The 13076-nt window shown below is 43.6% G+C and overlaps 1 protein-coding gene, 1 long non-coding RNA gene and 1 other non-coding gene across 4 annotated transcripts in view; 2 read left to right on the top strand and 1 right to left on the bottom strand.

The window, feature by feature from the left end:
* Positions 1-223: 223 nt before the first annotated feature.
* LOC106005721 lies at positions 224-6085 on the bottom strand. The gene is made up of 3 exons (XR_001179295.2): positions 5797-6085; positions 3281-3372; positions 224-2449 (listed from the first exon to the last, which is right to left on the bottom strand). It is a non-coding gene; the product is annotated as an uncharacterized LOC106005721 (long non-coding RNA).
* LOC123387790 lies at positions 2426-2532 on the top strand. Its single transcript, XR_006602279.1, has one exon. It is a non-coding gene; the product is annotated as a U6 spliceosomal RNA (small nuclear RNA).
* The window catches only part of SWAP70 (switching B cell complex subunit SWAP70), a 67553-nt gene continuing 59619 nt past the window's right edge, over positions 5143-13076 (top strand). The window contains exon 1 of one of the 2 annotated variants that reach the window (XM_004751960.3): positions 5143-5355. In XM_004751960.3, the coding sequence (XP_004752017.1) occupies positions 5257-5355 (99 nt within the window). In that variant the 5' untranslated portion in view covers positions 5143-5256. The remainder of the gene's footprint in view (positions 5356-13076) is intronic. The other variant, XM_004751961.3, reaches the window with a different exon arrangement.

Raw genomic sequence — 13076 nt, 5'->3', positions numbered from 1 at the left:
CAAATGCTATTTTTTAAAAGATTTTATTTATCTGAGAGAGAGAAAGAGAGAGAACAAACGGGGAGGAGGAAGAGGAGAAGAGGGAGAGGGGGAAGCAGACTCCCTGCTGAGCGGGACCCTTACTTGGCTTGATCCAGGGACTCTGGGATCGTGACCTGAGCCCAAGGCAGATGCTTAACCAGCTAAGCCACCCAGGAGCCCTTAGCCAAAATACCATTCTACATTCTTCCTTCTTTTTTTTATCTCCCCAAAGTTATTTTTTATTTTATTTTTTGGCTTTCATACTTCTGCACATTCATCTACCTCTTTCTGAACTGTCCTTCCTTCTCCTCTCCAGCTGTCTGTAACCTTTAATTAATTTTCAAGACTCAATCTCCACCTTTGTGAAGCCTACCCTTATCCCTATCCTCAGTGGGTAATGTTGACATTGACTTTCATGCATTCAGTGGGTCAGTAGATCCGACTTTGGTCTCAACAGAAGATCATTAAGTCAAGATATTCCATAGAACACTGGGCTCAGCCTAAAGTCCAGCTACTGTTGTCTGAGAAGGCTTTAAGAATTAGCCGTGTCACACGGTTCTCATCATTAAAAGCTCAAATTTTGCTCCTTTTGCACCTTGAGCAAACCACCCAACCCTAAAGCCTCAGAGGTTTTTGTCCTTGTTGGCATCAGAACTCTATTATTATTCTCCTTCTTCTTGTTCGTCACTATTGCCCCTCCCATTTAGATAGGCTTTAGTGAATATGGGTGCTTTCACAGATAGTATCTTATTTGTTCCTCATAATAACCCACCCCTGTGAGGCAGAGAGGGCTATTGTTTTTCCCAGTGGAGGGGATTGCGATTTCACCTGGCTTTGAGGATGTGGAGCTGGCCTGACTCCCATAACCTGATTTGTGAAATTTCCCATGGAACCAGAAGCTTCCACTTGTCCTTAGGAAAGCTGTGGTATGGCCGTAATAGAGATGCTATCAGCAGCCGAGTGGCCAGGGGCTGGACACCACTCCCACATCTGCAACTTCAGGCCGAGCTGTTGAGCTGTTCGGCATTTCTGCTCCTTGCTGCCAGATCGTGCCACTGATTACGTGGTATTTCAGACCCCTGGGGAAGATAAGAGCTCTACAGACCTAACTGACAGGCCTGGCGCTCCTTGTTTATTTGGCCTCAGATGCCAACCTCTCCAATTTCTTCTCACTTCTCTGCTCTCTCTGTTGCTCTCCACACTCTACACTGGCCTTCACTTGGGTTTCTTGATTAAACCATCCTCTATGTAGGCTCTTATTTGTCTGGAAGTTTCTTCTCTCACGTTGGCCCAGTTAGCTACAACTCATCCTTCAGGACTCAGCCTCACTGTCCCTCCTCATTTGCAGCTTTCCCTGTTCCGGAGAGCGTAACATGTTCACCCTGTACACACTCATATCAACCCATACTTTTCCTCTGTAGCACTTAGCAGAAAAACACAGCGTGGTCTGGAATGGGGTCCAAGGGGAGGGAGTGCCCTTTATAGCACTTAAAAGCCATAAGTATTAGCCATAATTAATCTGGTCCTGAATGAAAGAACAAAGTCTATCTAGCCAAAACTATTTGAAAAGATTTCAAATCCTTTATCTATACCTTGCAAAGGCTATGAAGCTCATGGAGTCTTCCATGAGACTTGTGAGAATCCCCCCTTTCCTACCCATTGCCTTCACATGCTAGAGCTGCTTTTCTTTTCTTCTCAACAACTGTCCCTTCACCTCTTCCCCCCACATCCCAAATTTCTGCATTGTGGTCTTCTTTCCTTCTTCTTTTCTTCTTAGTTCTCCATGACAAAGAACAGCTTAAGAACTAGTCTGGGAAGGTAGAACTCCCCTGGAAATCAGGGGAAGGGAAGAATGAGTAGGCCAGACCAGAATCTTCTTTGGGGAAGGAAACATTATCTTGGGAACATTATCTTTTCACTGTTGTTCAGTTATCTAATCCTACATAACAAACCACTCAAAACTTAGTGGCTTGAGACAACTACCATTTCATTATACTCATTCAGGGGGTCAGAAGTTTGGGCGGGGCACAGAAAGGATGGTTTGTCTTTGCTTCCCAGCGTCTGGGGGCCTCAGTGGTGATGGCACAAAAATGGCTGCAGATGGTAGGGACAGCTTGACTGGGGTCATATGTCTGAGATTTGGGTTCTTTCCTATACAGTGTCTGCTGGGGCTAGACCATCCAAGATGGTTCCTTCATTTATGTCCGGGCTGTATGTTTGAAACAGCTAGGATATGGCCAGCATTGTTTTCTCTCTTCATGTGGCTTTTCCATGTGACCTTAGCTTCTCACAGCAGGGTGGTGAGGTTCCAAGAAGGAACATTCCAAAGAAAGAATTCCAAGAAATCCAGGTGAAAGCTGAAAGGCGTTTTGTCATCTGATTCCCAAGCTGAAGTCCCAAGCTGGTGCTCGCTTCGGCAGCACATATACTAAAATTGGAATGATACAGAGAAGATTAGCATGGCCCCTGCACAAGGATGACACGCAAATTCGTGAAGCGTTCAGTATTTTTGATTATGCTGAGTGAACTAAGTCAAGCAGAGAGAGTCAATTATCATATGGTTTCACTTATTTGTGGAGCATAACAAATAACATGGAGGACAAGGGGAGATGGAGAGGAGAAGGGAGTTGAGGGAAATTGGAAGGGGAGGTGAACCATGAGAGACTATGGACTCTGAAAAACAATCTGAGGGTTTTGAAGGGGGGGGTGGGAGGTTGGGGAACCAGGTGGTGGGTATTAGAGAGGGCACGGATTGCATGGAGCACTGGGTGTGGTGCAAAAACAGTGAATACTGTTATGCTGGAAAGAAATTAAAAAAAAAAAAAAAAAGTCCGAAGCTGTTACTTCGCCACATTCTGTTGGTCAAATAAGCCGCTCAATCCAGTTCATATCCAAGGGGAGGAGAATTAGATTTACCTCTTGATATTTATTTATTTAAGATTTTATTTATTCATTTCACACACACACACACACACACACACACACACACACAAACAAGTAGGCAGAGCAGCAGGCAGAAGGAGAGGGAGAAGCAGGCTCTCTGCTGAGTAGGGAGCCTGATGTGGGGCTCGATCCCAGGACCCTGGGATCATGATCTAAGCTGAAGGCAGCCTCTTAACAGGCTGAGCCACCCAGGTGCCCTTACTTCTTGATCTTTAGATCAGTATGGATCCATAGAGAGGAACAGAGTTAATTGCTGCCATCTTGGAGACCATCCACCATAGTCCTTCCCTCATCCCAGCCACAACAATTCATGTACCTTTCATGGAATTGCCTTGAAAGTCCAGGATTGCCCAAGTCACGACCAGGTGTATGAGGCTCCTTGACTGGAGCTCTATTTCATCTGAAGACCTGTGAATTAAAGAGACAGGTTATGTGTCCTATTCCTCCCACTGGAAAATATGAGATTTTTTTTCTTTTTTGAGATAATGTTTATTATTGTTTTAAGCTAAATTTGGTTTAATTGGTTACACAGTACTAGAGAACTAATACAATTTGTTAGGTTCCAAAGCACAGCTCTTTTCATGACATCTATCTGCTTTAAAACTTGTTTGGATTATGAGAATTGGGATTGTGGGAGAAATGGGAATTTGGAAGTTCAGAATATCCTAGTCATGTGATTATATATATGTAAAAAGCTTTGAAATACCTGTTTGGTGCTAACAGATACTGAGAGAACCACCTACTGGTTAAACTGAACCCTGAGAATAAGGAGAGTTTCTTTTTTGTCACTGCCTAGGGAAAGCTGAGTTGGCCTTCAGAAATTAAAGGTTGAATCATGTGTTTTTCCTGACTGGCAGATTTAGCCTGGAGCTGGGAAGATAAATGATAGAAATGATACTGGCATGTCAACATAAGTCCTGGCAAATGGTGATAGAGTGAGGTAGGGCCTCAAGGTCAGAGTGAGGGACCAGCAGTCCCTCTGCTTATGCCCCCTCCCTTCAACTAGGTGATCCTTTCCTCTGGCCTACCAAGTTCCCTTTGGTCTCTAACTCATTGAGCAGTTCCTTCCTTTTCTGCCTTTTCCCAATCCCCTTCCTTATGATGCTTTTTCCCTTTTTTATAAGGTACATATGTGTGTATTTAGGAACATAAAAGAGGAAAACAAAAACCAAACTTGATCTGAGAATGACCTTCTTTTGAAAACTCTTGGTATTTGTTCTTCTGTCCATATTGCCCAGATTTAGTTTTGGATTGGAGAGGCAAGGCACTAACTGTGCCTGGTGACATCATCAGATTGGAGTCAGCCAGCAATCCTTATTATCCCAGGATGTGAACATGAGAGGAACCCCTCCAGAACAGCTGGTGCAACATGCTCATTTGTATGTGGAGGATCTGAAGCCTAGAGAGCTGAGGTGACCGTCGTTAACAGATACTAATTAAACATCTATGATGAAGAGGTTGCTGTTATAGGCTTGGCTGTGTTCGTTTAAATGGTCCGCCCATTCTAACTAGTGGAGTGATTTGCTGTGATTCTCTCATAACTCCTATTGTGCAAGCACAGAAATACCAAGAACGGCACAATAACCGGGATCAAACCCTTCCTAAATTGCGAACTGACCCTCAACAGCTGAGGTTTAGGAAGAAAGGGTTGCCTGACTCTGTGGCTTCTCAACTAACCTTAAACCTCGTCTCTGTGCCCCCACGGCCCACGACATAGTGGGCATCAAGGAACGTTTGAGAAGTTAATATAAACCTTCTCTCAGAAGCCCTTCCCTGCCTCCCCCCTCTCCCCAACATCCTCTCTGGCTAGGAGCTGCGCTAGCAATGGACCCCCTGCTCAGGGGCTTTTCCCGCTCTTCTTAGTTCTCCCGAAGACAGTGGCGCGTCCGCGGGACAGTTGCGGGGCTCTTTTTTTCCCACTGCGGTGCGCGGGCTGGAAGCTGCCTCACCCCGATTCTCATTTTTCCTAGGAATGGGGGTCGCAAGCCCCAAAGGTAGCCCGAGTAGGTATGGGGTACACGAGCACCTGCGGGGTTGTGCTCAGCGTCCAAGTCGGGAGGGAAGGCCAGCACGGGTGGGAAGCCCGGTGCACTGCCGAGTCCACCCTGCACTCCCACCCCAGCGCGCCAGGCTCGCAGCAGGAGCCGAGGGGGCGGGGCTTAGAAGAGGCGGGGCCTGCCACGGTCAGGTGACTGAAAGGCCCGCGGCTGTGGCGGCGGTGACGGAGGGGTGTCAGACTCGCCCTGGGGTCCGCGAGGCAGGGCTGGCAGTCAGAATAGCCACGCCGCGGCCATGGGGGGCTTGAAGGACGAGCTGCTCAAGGCCATCTGGCACGCCTTCACCGCGCTCGACCTGGACCACAGCGGCAAGGTCTCTAAATCCCAGCTTAAGGTGGGCGCCCCCCCCCCAACCTCCGACGTCCGAGTCCCCAAGCCCGACTCTCCCCGGCGCGCGCTCCACCACCCCCCGGTGGTGGAAACCGGCCCGGGAGGGCAGTGAGCCCAGGGTGGGGGGGTGAGCAGGAATGCGGCCGGGCGGCCTGTTCCGCGCACAGGGGCCAGAGACAGGGGTTTGGCGTTCTGCCTGGTTCCTGCCTTCGGGCGGTGCGCTGGGGCGGGTAGTTAGTCCCCTCAGGGCTTCCCGTGAGCGGTGGCGGGAGGGTTAGGCGGGGATGGGGTCTGAGGGGCCTGGCGGGCTCCTTTCGGCAAGGTACGGTGGGGGGCGGTTGGGGGGACGCCCAGAAAGTCTCAGACTCGAAGAGGGCGATGGGGAGCTCCTCATTAGACAGAATACCCAGGTTACCGCTGTACTCTGGAAGAGGAAGGGACTTACCCAAGGTCGCTAGGCAGAACCTTCTGCAGAGCGCACGCTCCACACCCGGGCAGCCCTCAAAACCCAGCTGCACCCGAGGCAGTCTGGCTGTTCAGAGGAGGGAGAAGTGCCCGGCGCCTGGTCTCCAGCGGCTTCCTCCTTTGGGGGCTTTGGTGATGGGGCACTTGTTAGAAACACCTCACCGCCTAGCGGGCTTTAGGTCGGTCACTCGTGTGCTGCGTCCCTCAGGGACTTTAGTTCCGGTGAGGAGCCCTGATCTTTCTGGCAGAGTCTTTATTGTGACTGCCAAAGACCCCATCATTGAGAGTATAGGATATAAATAAAGGAATGCTTGTAAACTGAGTAACCCCAAGCAGGGAAAGTGGCACTTAGCCAGGAGAAACTGGCAGCTTCTTGAAAGTATAAAATATAGAAACAGACAAGAAGAGCCATTCACAGGCATTTTCTAATATCCACATTTTGGATCTGAATGTCTGGTTTTCTTAGCCTCTTTTGGGAATGAGTTTCTGAAGATTGGATTTGCTTTGTTTATTTTGTGCAGTAATCAGAAGGGTTTTATGAGTGGTGGCTTTTTTATGTCAGTAGGATTTAGCATTCACCCTCCTCCCTTGATCTTCCTTTCACACTCCTTTCTTCTTCTCATTCATAAAATCATAGTCTGGAAGGGTTCACAGAGATCATTCTCTTAATCTTTATTTTACTTTTAAACTCCAGTAAAATTGACTTTTTGATGTACAGTTCTATGAGTTTAAACACATGTACAAATCTCTATGGAATTTAAATCAGGTTTCCATCAGTTCTGTCATGCCAGAAAGTTTCATATTGCCATTGCACCTCCAGCTGTGGTCAGCCAATGGTGTGTTCTATTCTTAATTGCTATAGTTTTGTGTTTTCCACAGTGTCATGCAAATGAAACCATTTGGTATGTAGCCTTTGGACACTGGCTTCTTTTATTCAGGGTAATGCCTTAGACATTCATCCATGTTATTGTGTGTATGTATTAATACTTATTTTTTAAAAAAAGATTTTATTTATTTATTTATCAGAGAGAGAGAGCAAGGACAAGCAGGGAGAGCAGCAGGCAGGGGCAGAAGCAGGTTCCCTGCTGAGCAAGGAACCTGATGAAGATCTCTATCCCAGGATCCTGGGATCATGACCTGAGCCAAAGGCAGATGCCCCAGTATGCATACTTATTTTTATTAACTAATCCATTGTCTGGATATACCCAAGTTAATCCATTAATCCTTGAATATTTGTGTTATTTCCCCTTTTTGATGATTACGAATAGAGCTGTGTTTTACTTTTTACCTTTTTTTTTTTTTAAAAGATTTTATTTATTTATTCAACAGACGGGAGATCACAAGTAGGCAGAGAAGCAGGCAGAGAGAGGGAGAAACAGGCTCCCTGCCGAACAGAGAGCCCAATGCGGGGCTCGATTCCAGGACCCTGAGATCATGACCTGAGCTGAAGGCAGAGACTTAATCCTCCAGCCACCCAGGCGCCCCTACTTTTTACCTTTTTAAAAAGATTTTATTTATTTACTTAAGAGTGAGAGAGTGCACACAAGTGGGGGGAATAGCAGGCTAAGGGAGAAGCAGGCTTCCCATTGAGCAGGGAGCCCCATGCTGGACTCAGTCCTAGGACCCTGGAATCATGCGTGACCTGAGCCAAAGGCAGACACTTAAGTGACTGAACCACCCAGGCGCCCTTACTGTTTTTACTTTTAATTTAATTATACCACTATATTTAAAGTGGATTTCTTCTAGAGAGCATGTAGTTGGGTCTTGTTCTTTAATCCATTCTGACAATCTCTGTCTTTTAATTGTTGTATTTAGGCCATTTACATTTAATGTAATTATTTATATGGTTAGATTTAAGGCCACTAATTTTACTATTTGGTTTCTGTTTTCCAATTTTTTTGTTCCACTGTTTCTCCTTTCCTTCCTTCTTTTAGATTAATACTGAGTTTTTGTTTTTGTTTTTAAAGATTTTATTTATTTATTTGACAGAGAGAGATTACAAGTAGGCAGAGGCAGGCAGAGAGAGAGAGAGGAGGAAGCAGGCTCCCTGCTGAGCAGAGAGCCAGATGCGGGACTCGATCCCAGGACCCTGAGATCATGACCTGAGCCGAAGGCAGTGGCCCAACCCACTGAGTCACCCAGGCACCCTGTTTTTAAAGATTTTATTTGTTTATTTGACAAAGAGAGAGTGAGCACTAGCAGGGGATGCTGCAGGCAGAGGGAGAGGGAGAAGCAGGCTCCCCGCTGAGCAGGGAGCCCAAAATGGGGCTTGACCCCAGGACCCTGGGACCATGACCTGAGCTGAAGGCGGATGCTTAACCGACTGAGCCACCCAGGTGTCTTGATACTGAGTTTTTTGACTGTATTTTTTTGTATAGTTTCCTTAATGTCTGCTCTAGAGATTATAATATATACTTAACTGTTCAGTCTACTTAGAATTAATATTTTACCACTTTAGGAGAAATGTGGAAAACTTATGACCATTTAGTCCTTTTAACCTCCCCGCTTTATAATTGTCATATTTATTAATTTACACACATTGAAAACTTTACCAGACAATGTTAAAATTTTTTTCAAACACCATTTTTATTTTAAAGATCTCTTAAGAATAATTTTTTCTCCTCAGATAACTCTTTTAACTTTTTAATTTATGTATTTTATTTATTATTATTATTATTTAAAAAAAGATTTTTAAAGATTTATTTGACAAAAAGAGACACAGTGAGAGAGGGAACACAAGAATACAAGCTGGGGAGTGGGAGAAGGAGAAGCAGGCTTCCCATGGAGCAGGGAGCCTGATGCGGGGCTTGATCCCAGGACTCTGGGACCATGACCCGAGCCAAAGGCAGATGCCCAATGACTGAGTCACCCAGGCGCCCCACTCTTTAACTTTTTTAAAAAAAGATTTTATTTATTTATTTGAGAGAGAGAGTGCGTACAAACAGGAGGAGGGGCAGGCAGAGGGAAGGGGAGAAGTAGACTCCCCACTGAACAGGAAGCCCAAATTGGGGCTCAATTCCAGGACCCTGGGATCATGACCTGAGCCTGAACTGAAGGCAGACGCTTCACTGACTGAACCACCCAGGTACCCTGATAACTCTTTAATTTTATAGGTGAGGTGGATTAAGCTTATGAGATATTTGATGGCTTGCCCAGACTCCCAGTTGTAAGTAGCAGCTGAATCTAGTACCAAGATTTTTAAACCTTTGAGCCAATTTTTTTTCATTTTTTTCTCATTTGGTTGATGACATAAATGAGATGTTTCTATTACTTTTGTTGCACTCCCTTCAAAATTGTCCTTGCAACTGCTTATAGAGAAAGGGGATTCTTGACTGAAAGGCTTGGCAAGAAATAGTAAATCCCAGTACAAGTGTTCATCCACAAGATGTTGATAATGCTGCTATGCAATTGTATTTTGTCTGTCCCTTGTCTGCTTCACTGAGAGACTTTGGGATTGATTTAGTTCTGTTTATCTTGCCAGTCTTCCTGGAATGGAAAATATTAAGAAAAAATTTCTGTTTAGATCTTTCCTTTTTGTTTTGACTCTGAAATTTGAAGTCCACTGATTTTATTGTCTAGGAGTAGAGTTTTGCCTTAATATGTTCATTCATTTGTTCATACAATAACCTTTTGTGTGTCTATTCTGTGTAAGATACCATGTTAATTTCATATCAAGATTAGTATTTTTAAGCTCTTTTTTCTTTATTTTCTTTCTTTACTTTTTATTATGTATAATGTATTATTTGTTTCAGGGGTTCGGGTCTGATTCATCAGTCTTACACAATTCACAGTGTTCACCATAACACATACTCTCCCCAGTGTCCATCACCCAGCCACCCTATCCTTCCTACCCCTCTCTACTCCAGCAACCCTCAGTTTGTTTATTGAGATTAAGAGTCTCTTATGGTTTATCTCCCTCTCTGGTTTCATCTTGTTTATTTTTTTCCTCTCTTCCCCTATGATCCTTTGGAATTTGTTTCTCAGATTCCACATATCAGTGAGATCATATGATAATTGTTTTTCTCTGATTTATTTCGCTTAGCATAATACACTCTAGTTCCATCCATGTTGTTGCAAATAGCAAGATTTCATTTTTTTTGATGGCTGCATTATATTCCATTGTATATATATACCCCATGTCTTCTCTATCCATTCATCTGTCAATGGACATGACATCTAAGCATTTTCCTTAGTTCGGCTATTGTGGACATTGCTGCTATAACATTGGGATGTACGTGCCCCTTTGGATTATTACATTTGTATCTTTTTTTTAAAGTTTTTTTTTTTTTAAGTTTATTTATTCATTTGTCAGAGAGAGGGAACACAAGCAGGGGGAGCAGGAGAGGGGAAGCAGGCTTCCTGCCAAGTAGAGAGCCAATATGGAGCTCTATCCCAGGACCCTGGGATTATGACTTGAGCCAAAGGCAGATACTTAACAACTGAGCCACCCAGGCGCCCTACTACATTTGTATCCTTGGGGTAAATAACCCAGTAGTGCAATTTGCTGGGTTGTAGGGTAGTTCTCTTTTCAACTTTTTGAGGAACCTCCATACTGTTTTCCAGAGTACCTGCACCAGCTTGCATTCCTACCAACAGTATAGGAGAGTTCCCCTTTCTCTGCATCCTCGCCAACACCTTTCATTTCCTGACTTGATTTTAGCCATTCTGACTCATGTGAGGTGATATCTCATTGTGGTTTTAATTTATATTTCCCTGATGCTGAGTGCTGTTAAACACTTTTTCTTCACTTTCATGTATCTGTTGGCCATTTGGATGTCTTCCACCCATTTCTTGATTGGATTATTTGTTCCTTGGGTGTTGAGTTTGTAAGTTCTTTATAGATTTTGGATACTAGCCCTTTATCTGATATGTCATTTGTAAATATCTTCTCCCATTCTGCTGGTTGTCTTTGGTTTTGTCCACCTTTTTTTGCTGTGCAAAAGCTTTTTATCTTGATGAAGTCCCAGTAGCTCATTTTTGCTATTTTTAGGTTCTTAAGAGTTAATATCATAATTGCTTTATTAAATACCAGACTAAATATCCAAAACAAGTGTTATAATTTATCACTTTGTAAAATTGTTTGGACATTCTAAAATATTTTTGAAATGGATATTCACTAACTATTTAATAGATACTTCATGTGTTAGATACTGTGCTCAATGCTAGGGATGGTAGTAGAGTTGGGGGAGAGGGGAGAAACAAATACAAATTTTTGCCTTCAAAGAGATTAAATTTTGGTAGGCAAATTAAGAAATTAATCAACCATTAGAGATGGTTGGTTCTCTCTCTCAATTACATTACTCAGGTACCTTATCCTTAAGAAATGTAAAGTCTTCTTCTCCCTCTTCCTCTGCCCTCCCCCACCACTTGTGTGCTCTCTCTCTGCTCCTTATCTCAAATAAATAAAATCTTTTTTTTAAAGTTTTATTTATTTATTTCACACACACACACACAGATCATAAGTAGGCAGAGAGGCAGGCAGAGAGAAAGGGGTAAGCAGGTTCCCTGCTGAGCAGAGAGCCCGATGTGGGGCTCATGTGGGGCTTGATCCCAGGACCCTGAGATCATGACCTTGGCCAAAGGCAGAGGCTTAACCCACTGAGCCACCGAGGTACCCCAATAATTAAATTCTTAAAAAAAAAAAAAGAAATGTAAAGTCTGGTGGTTGAGATAAGAAATAAGTATTATTGGATAGAGGATGTTGAGTGGGTTAGAAGAAGGCACCATTAGACTTTAAAGGAAGAGGTGATTACTTTTTACTGGTGAGATTATTTCATGAAAAAAGCTTCTTTGAAATAAACTCCGAAAGAGGGGGATGTGATTATATAGAAACAAACAAACGGCAGGAGGGAGGGGTAGGCCCATTCTAGTCATTCATTCATTCATTCATTCATTCTTTGGATATTCATTGGATATTTGTTGACTGCTGTTAGCTCCAGGGCATCCCTGTGAACTATTGCAGCAGTCAGGAATTAATCAGTCATTTATGGGGACTTCCTTTTAATTTTTTTTTGATTGCAGTATAGAATATTCTCTTAAATATAGAATATTTAAGAGAGAGTTATTGCTGGTGATAAAACAATAGAAATAGATTGTGGTTAATGCATGGAAGACTTTGAGTACTGGGTTAGTGGGGTAGGTGCCATAGAGCCTCCAAGGTTTCTGAGAGGTGATGGGCCATGGACCTGGGTTAGAGTGGATTGGGCATATATGGAATTAATAAACTATTGTAGTAGCCTTAATGAGAGGTTATAGGGCTGGAGGTGGTGAGAATGGACAAGTGGGGGATGGTGGGTGAAGGAATTTTGCTCTCTTGTAGCCGGCTCATGATTGGGTGTGAGAAATGAAAGGGACAGTCAGAAAAGTTTCAAATTTCAACTGTGGATGACCAATGGATTGTAGTGGTTTTTAACAGAAACAGGAAAGCTATGAAAAGGAACTGTTTAGAAAAGAAAGGAAAGTTAGCTTTTAACATGTATAGGGTTTTGTTTACTTTGTTTTGTTTTTGAAGTCCTTGTTGGAGATGATATCCTTGGCAAGGGTGGGGCTGTCAGTACAGGATCTGATTAGTTGAAACTTGGAAAAAAGAGAGGCGAGATTAATTAATGGCCTTGGGGAATGGCTAGAGTATGTGATGAAAGGAAGAATAGAAGCGAAGGGTCCAGAAAGGAGAGCAAGAACCACTTTGGAGCAACACTGGAACTGAGGGAGAAGAGACTTCAAGGACGACATGGTCTCTTATCTTTGAGAGTTGAGTTATTATTATTATTGTTCTCTCTATATATGTATTTTGGAGATTGTAAAGTAATGAAAGTGTCTCTTCCCTGCTATAGCTTATAAACTACATATTTCTTCTCTAAAGTGAAGTTGTGAAAAGTTTGAAGTTTTGGCATCGTTTTGGGCGTAAATTCATTTTTTTATTTTTAGGAGATTACTTTGTAGTATAGTACTCATTTAGGTAGATGTGTTTGAGTCATTGCTATAATTAGTAAATATTGGGGCACCCACCTGGCTTAGTCGGTTAAGTGACTGCCTTCAGTTCAAGTCATCATCTCGGGGTCTCCTGGGATCCAGCCCTGCATTGGATTCCCTGCTCAGTGGAGAGACTACTTCTCCCTCGCCCTCTGTGCTCCAACCCCCTCCCTGCCCCCGCTTCATCCTGCATGCAGGAACACTCTCTCTAAAAGAAATAAAATCTTTTTAAAAAAATTAGTGAATATTTTCCTTCAGGGTCTCCAGTTTAGTACAAAAACTTGTTTT

Source organism: Mustela putorius, unplaced genomic scaffold (genome assembly GCF_011764305.1).
Source record: "Mustela putorius furo isolate JIRA1106 unplaced genomic scaffold, ASM1176430v1.1 tig00003859_pilon_pilon_pilon, whole genome shotgun sequence".
Classification (NCBI taxonomy): Eukaryota; Metazoa; Chordata; class Mammalia; order Carnivora; family Mustelidae; genus Mustela; species Mustela putorius.
This window is presented reverse-complemented; position numbering and strand designations above follow the sequence as displayed.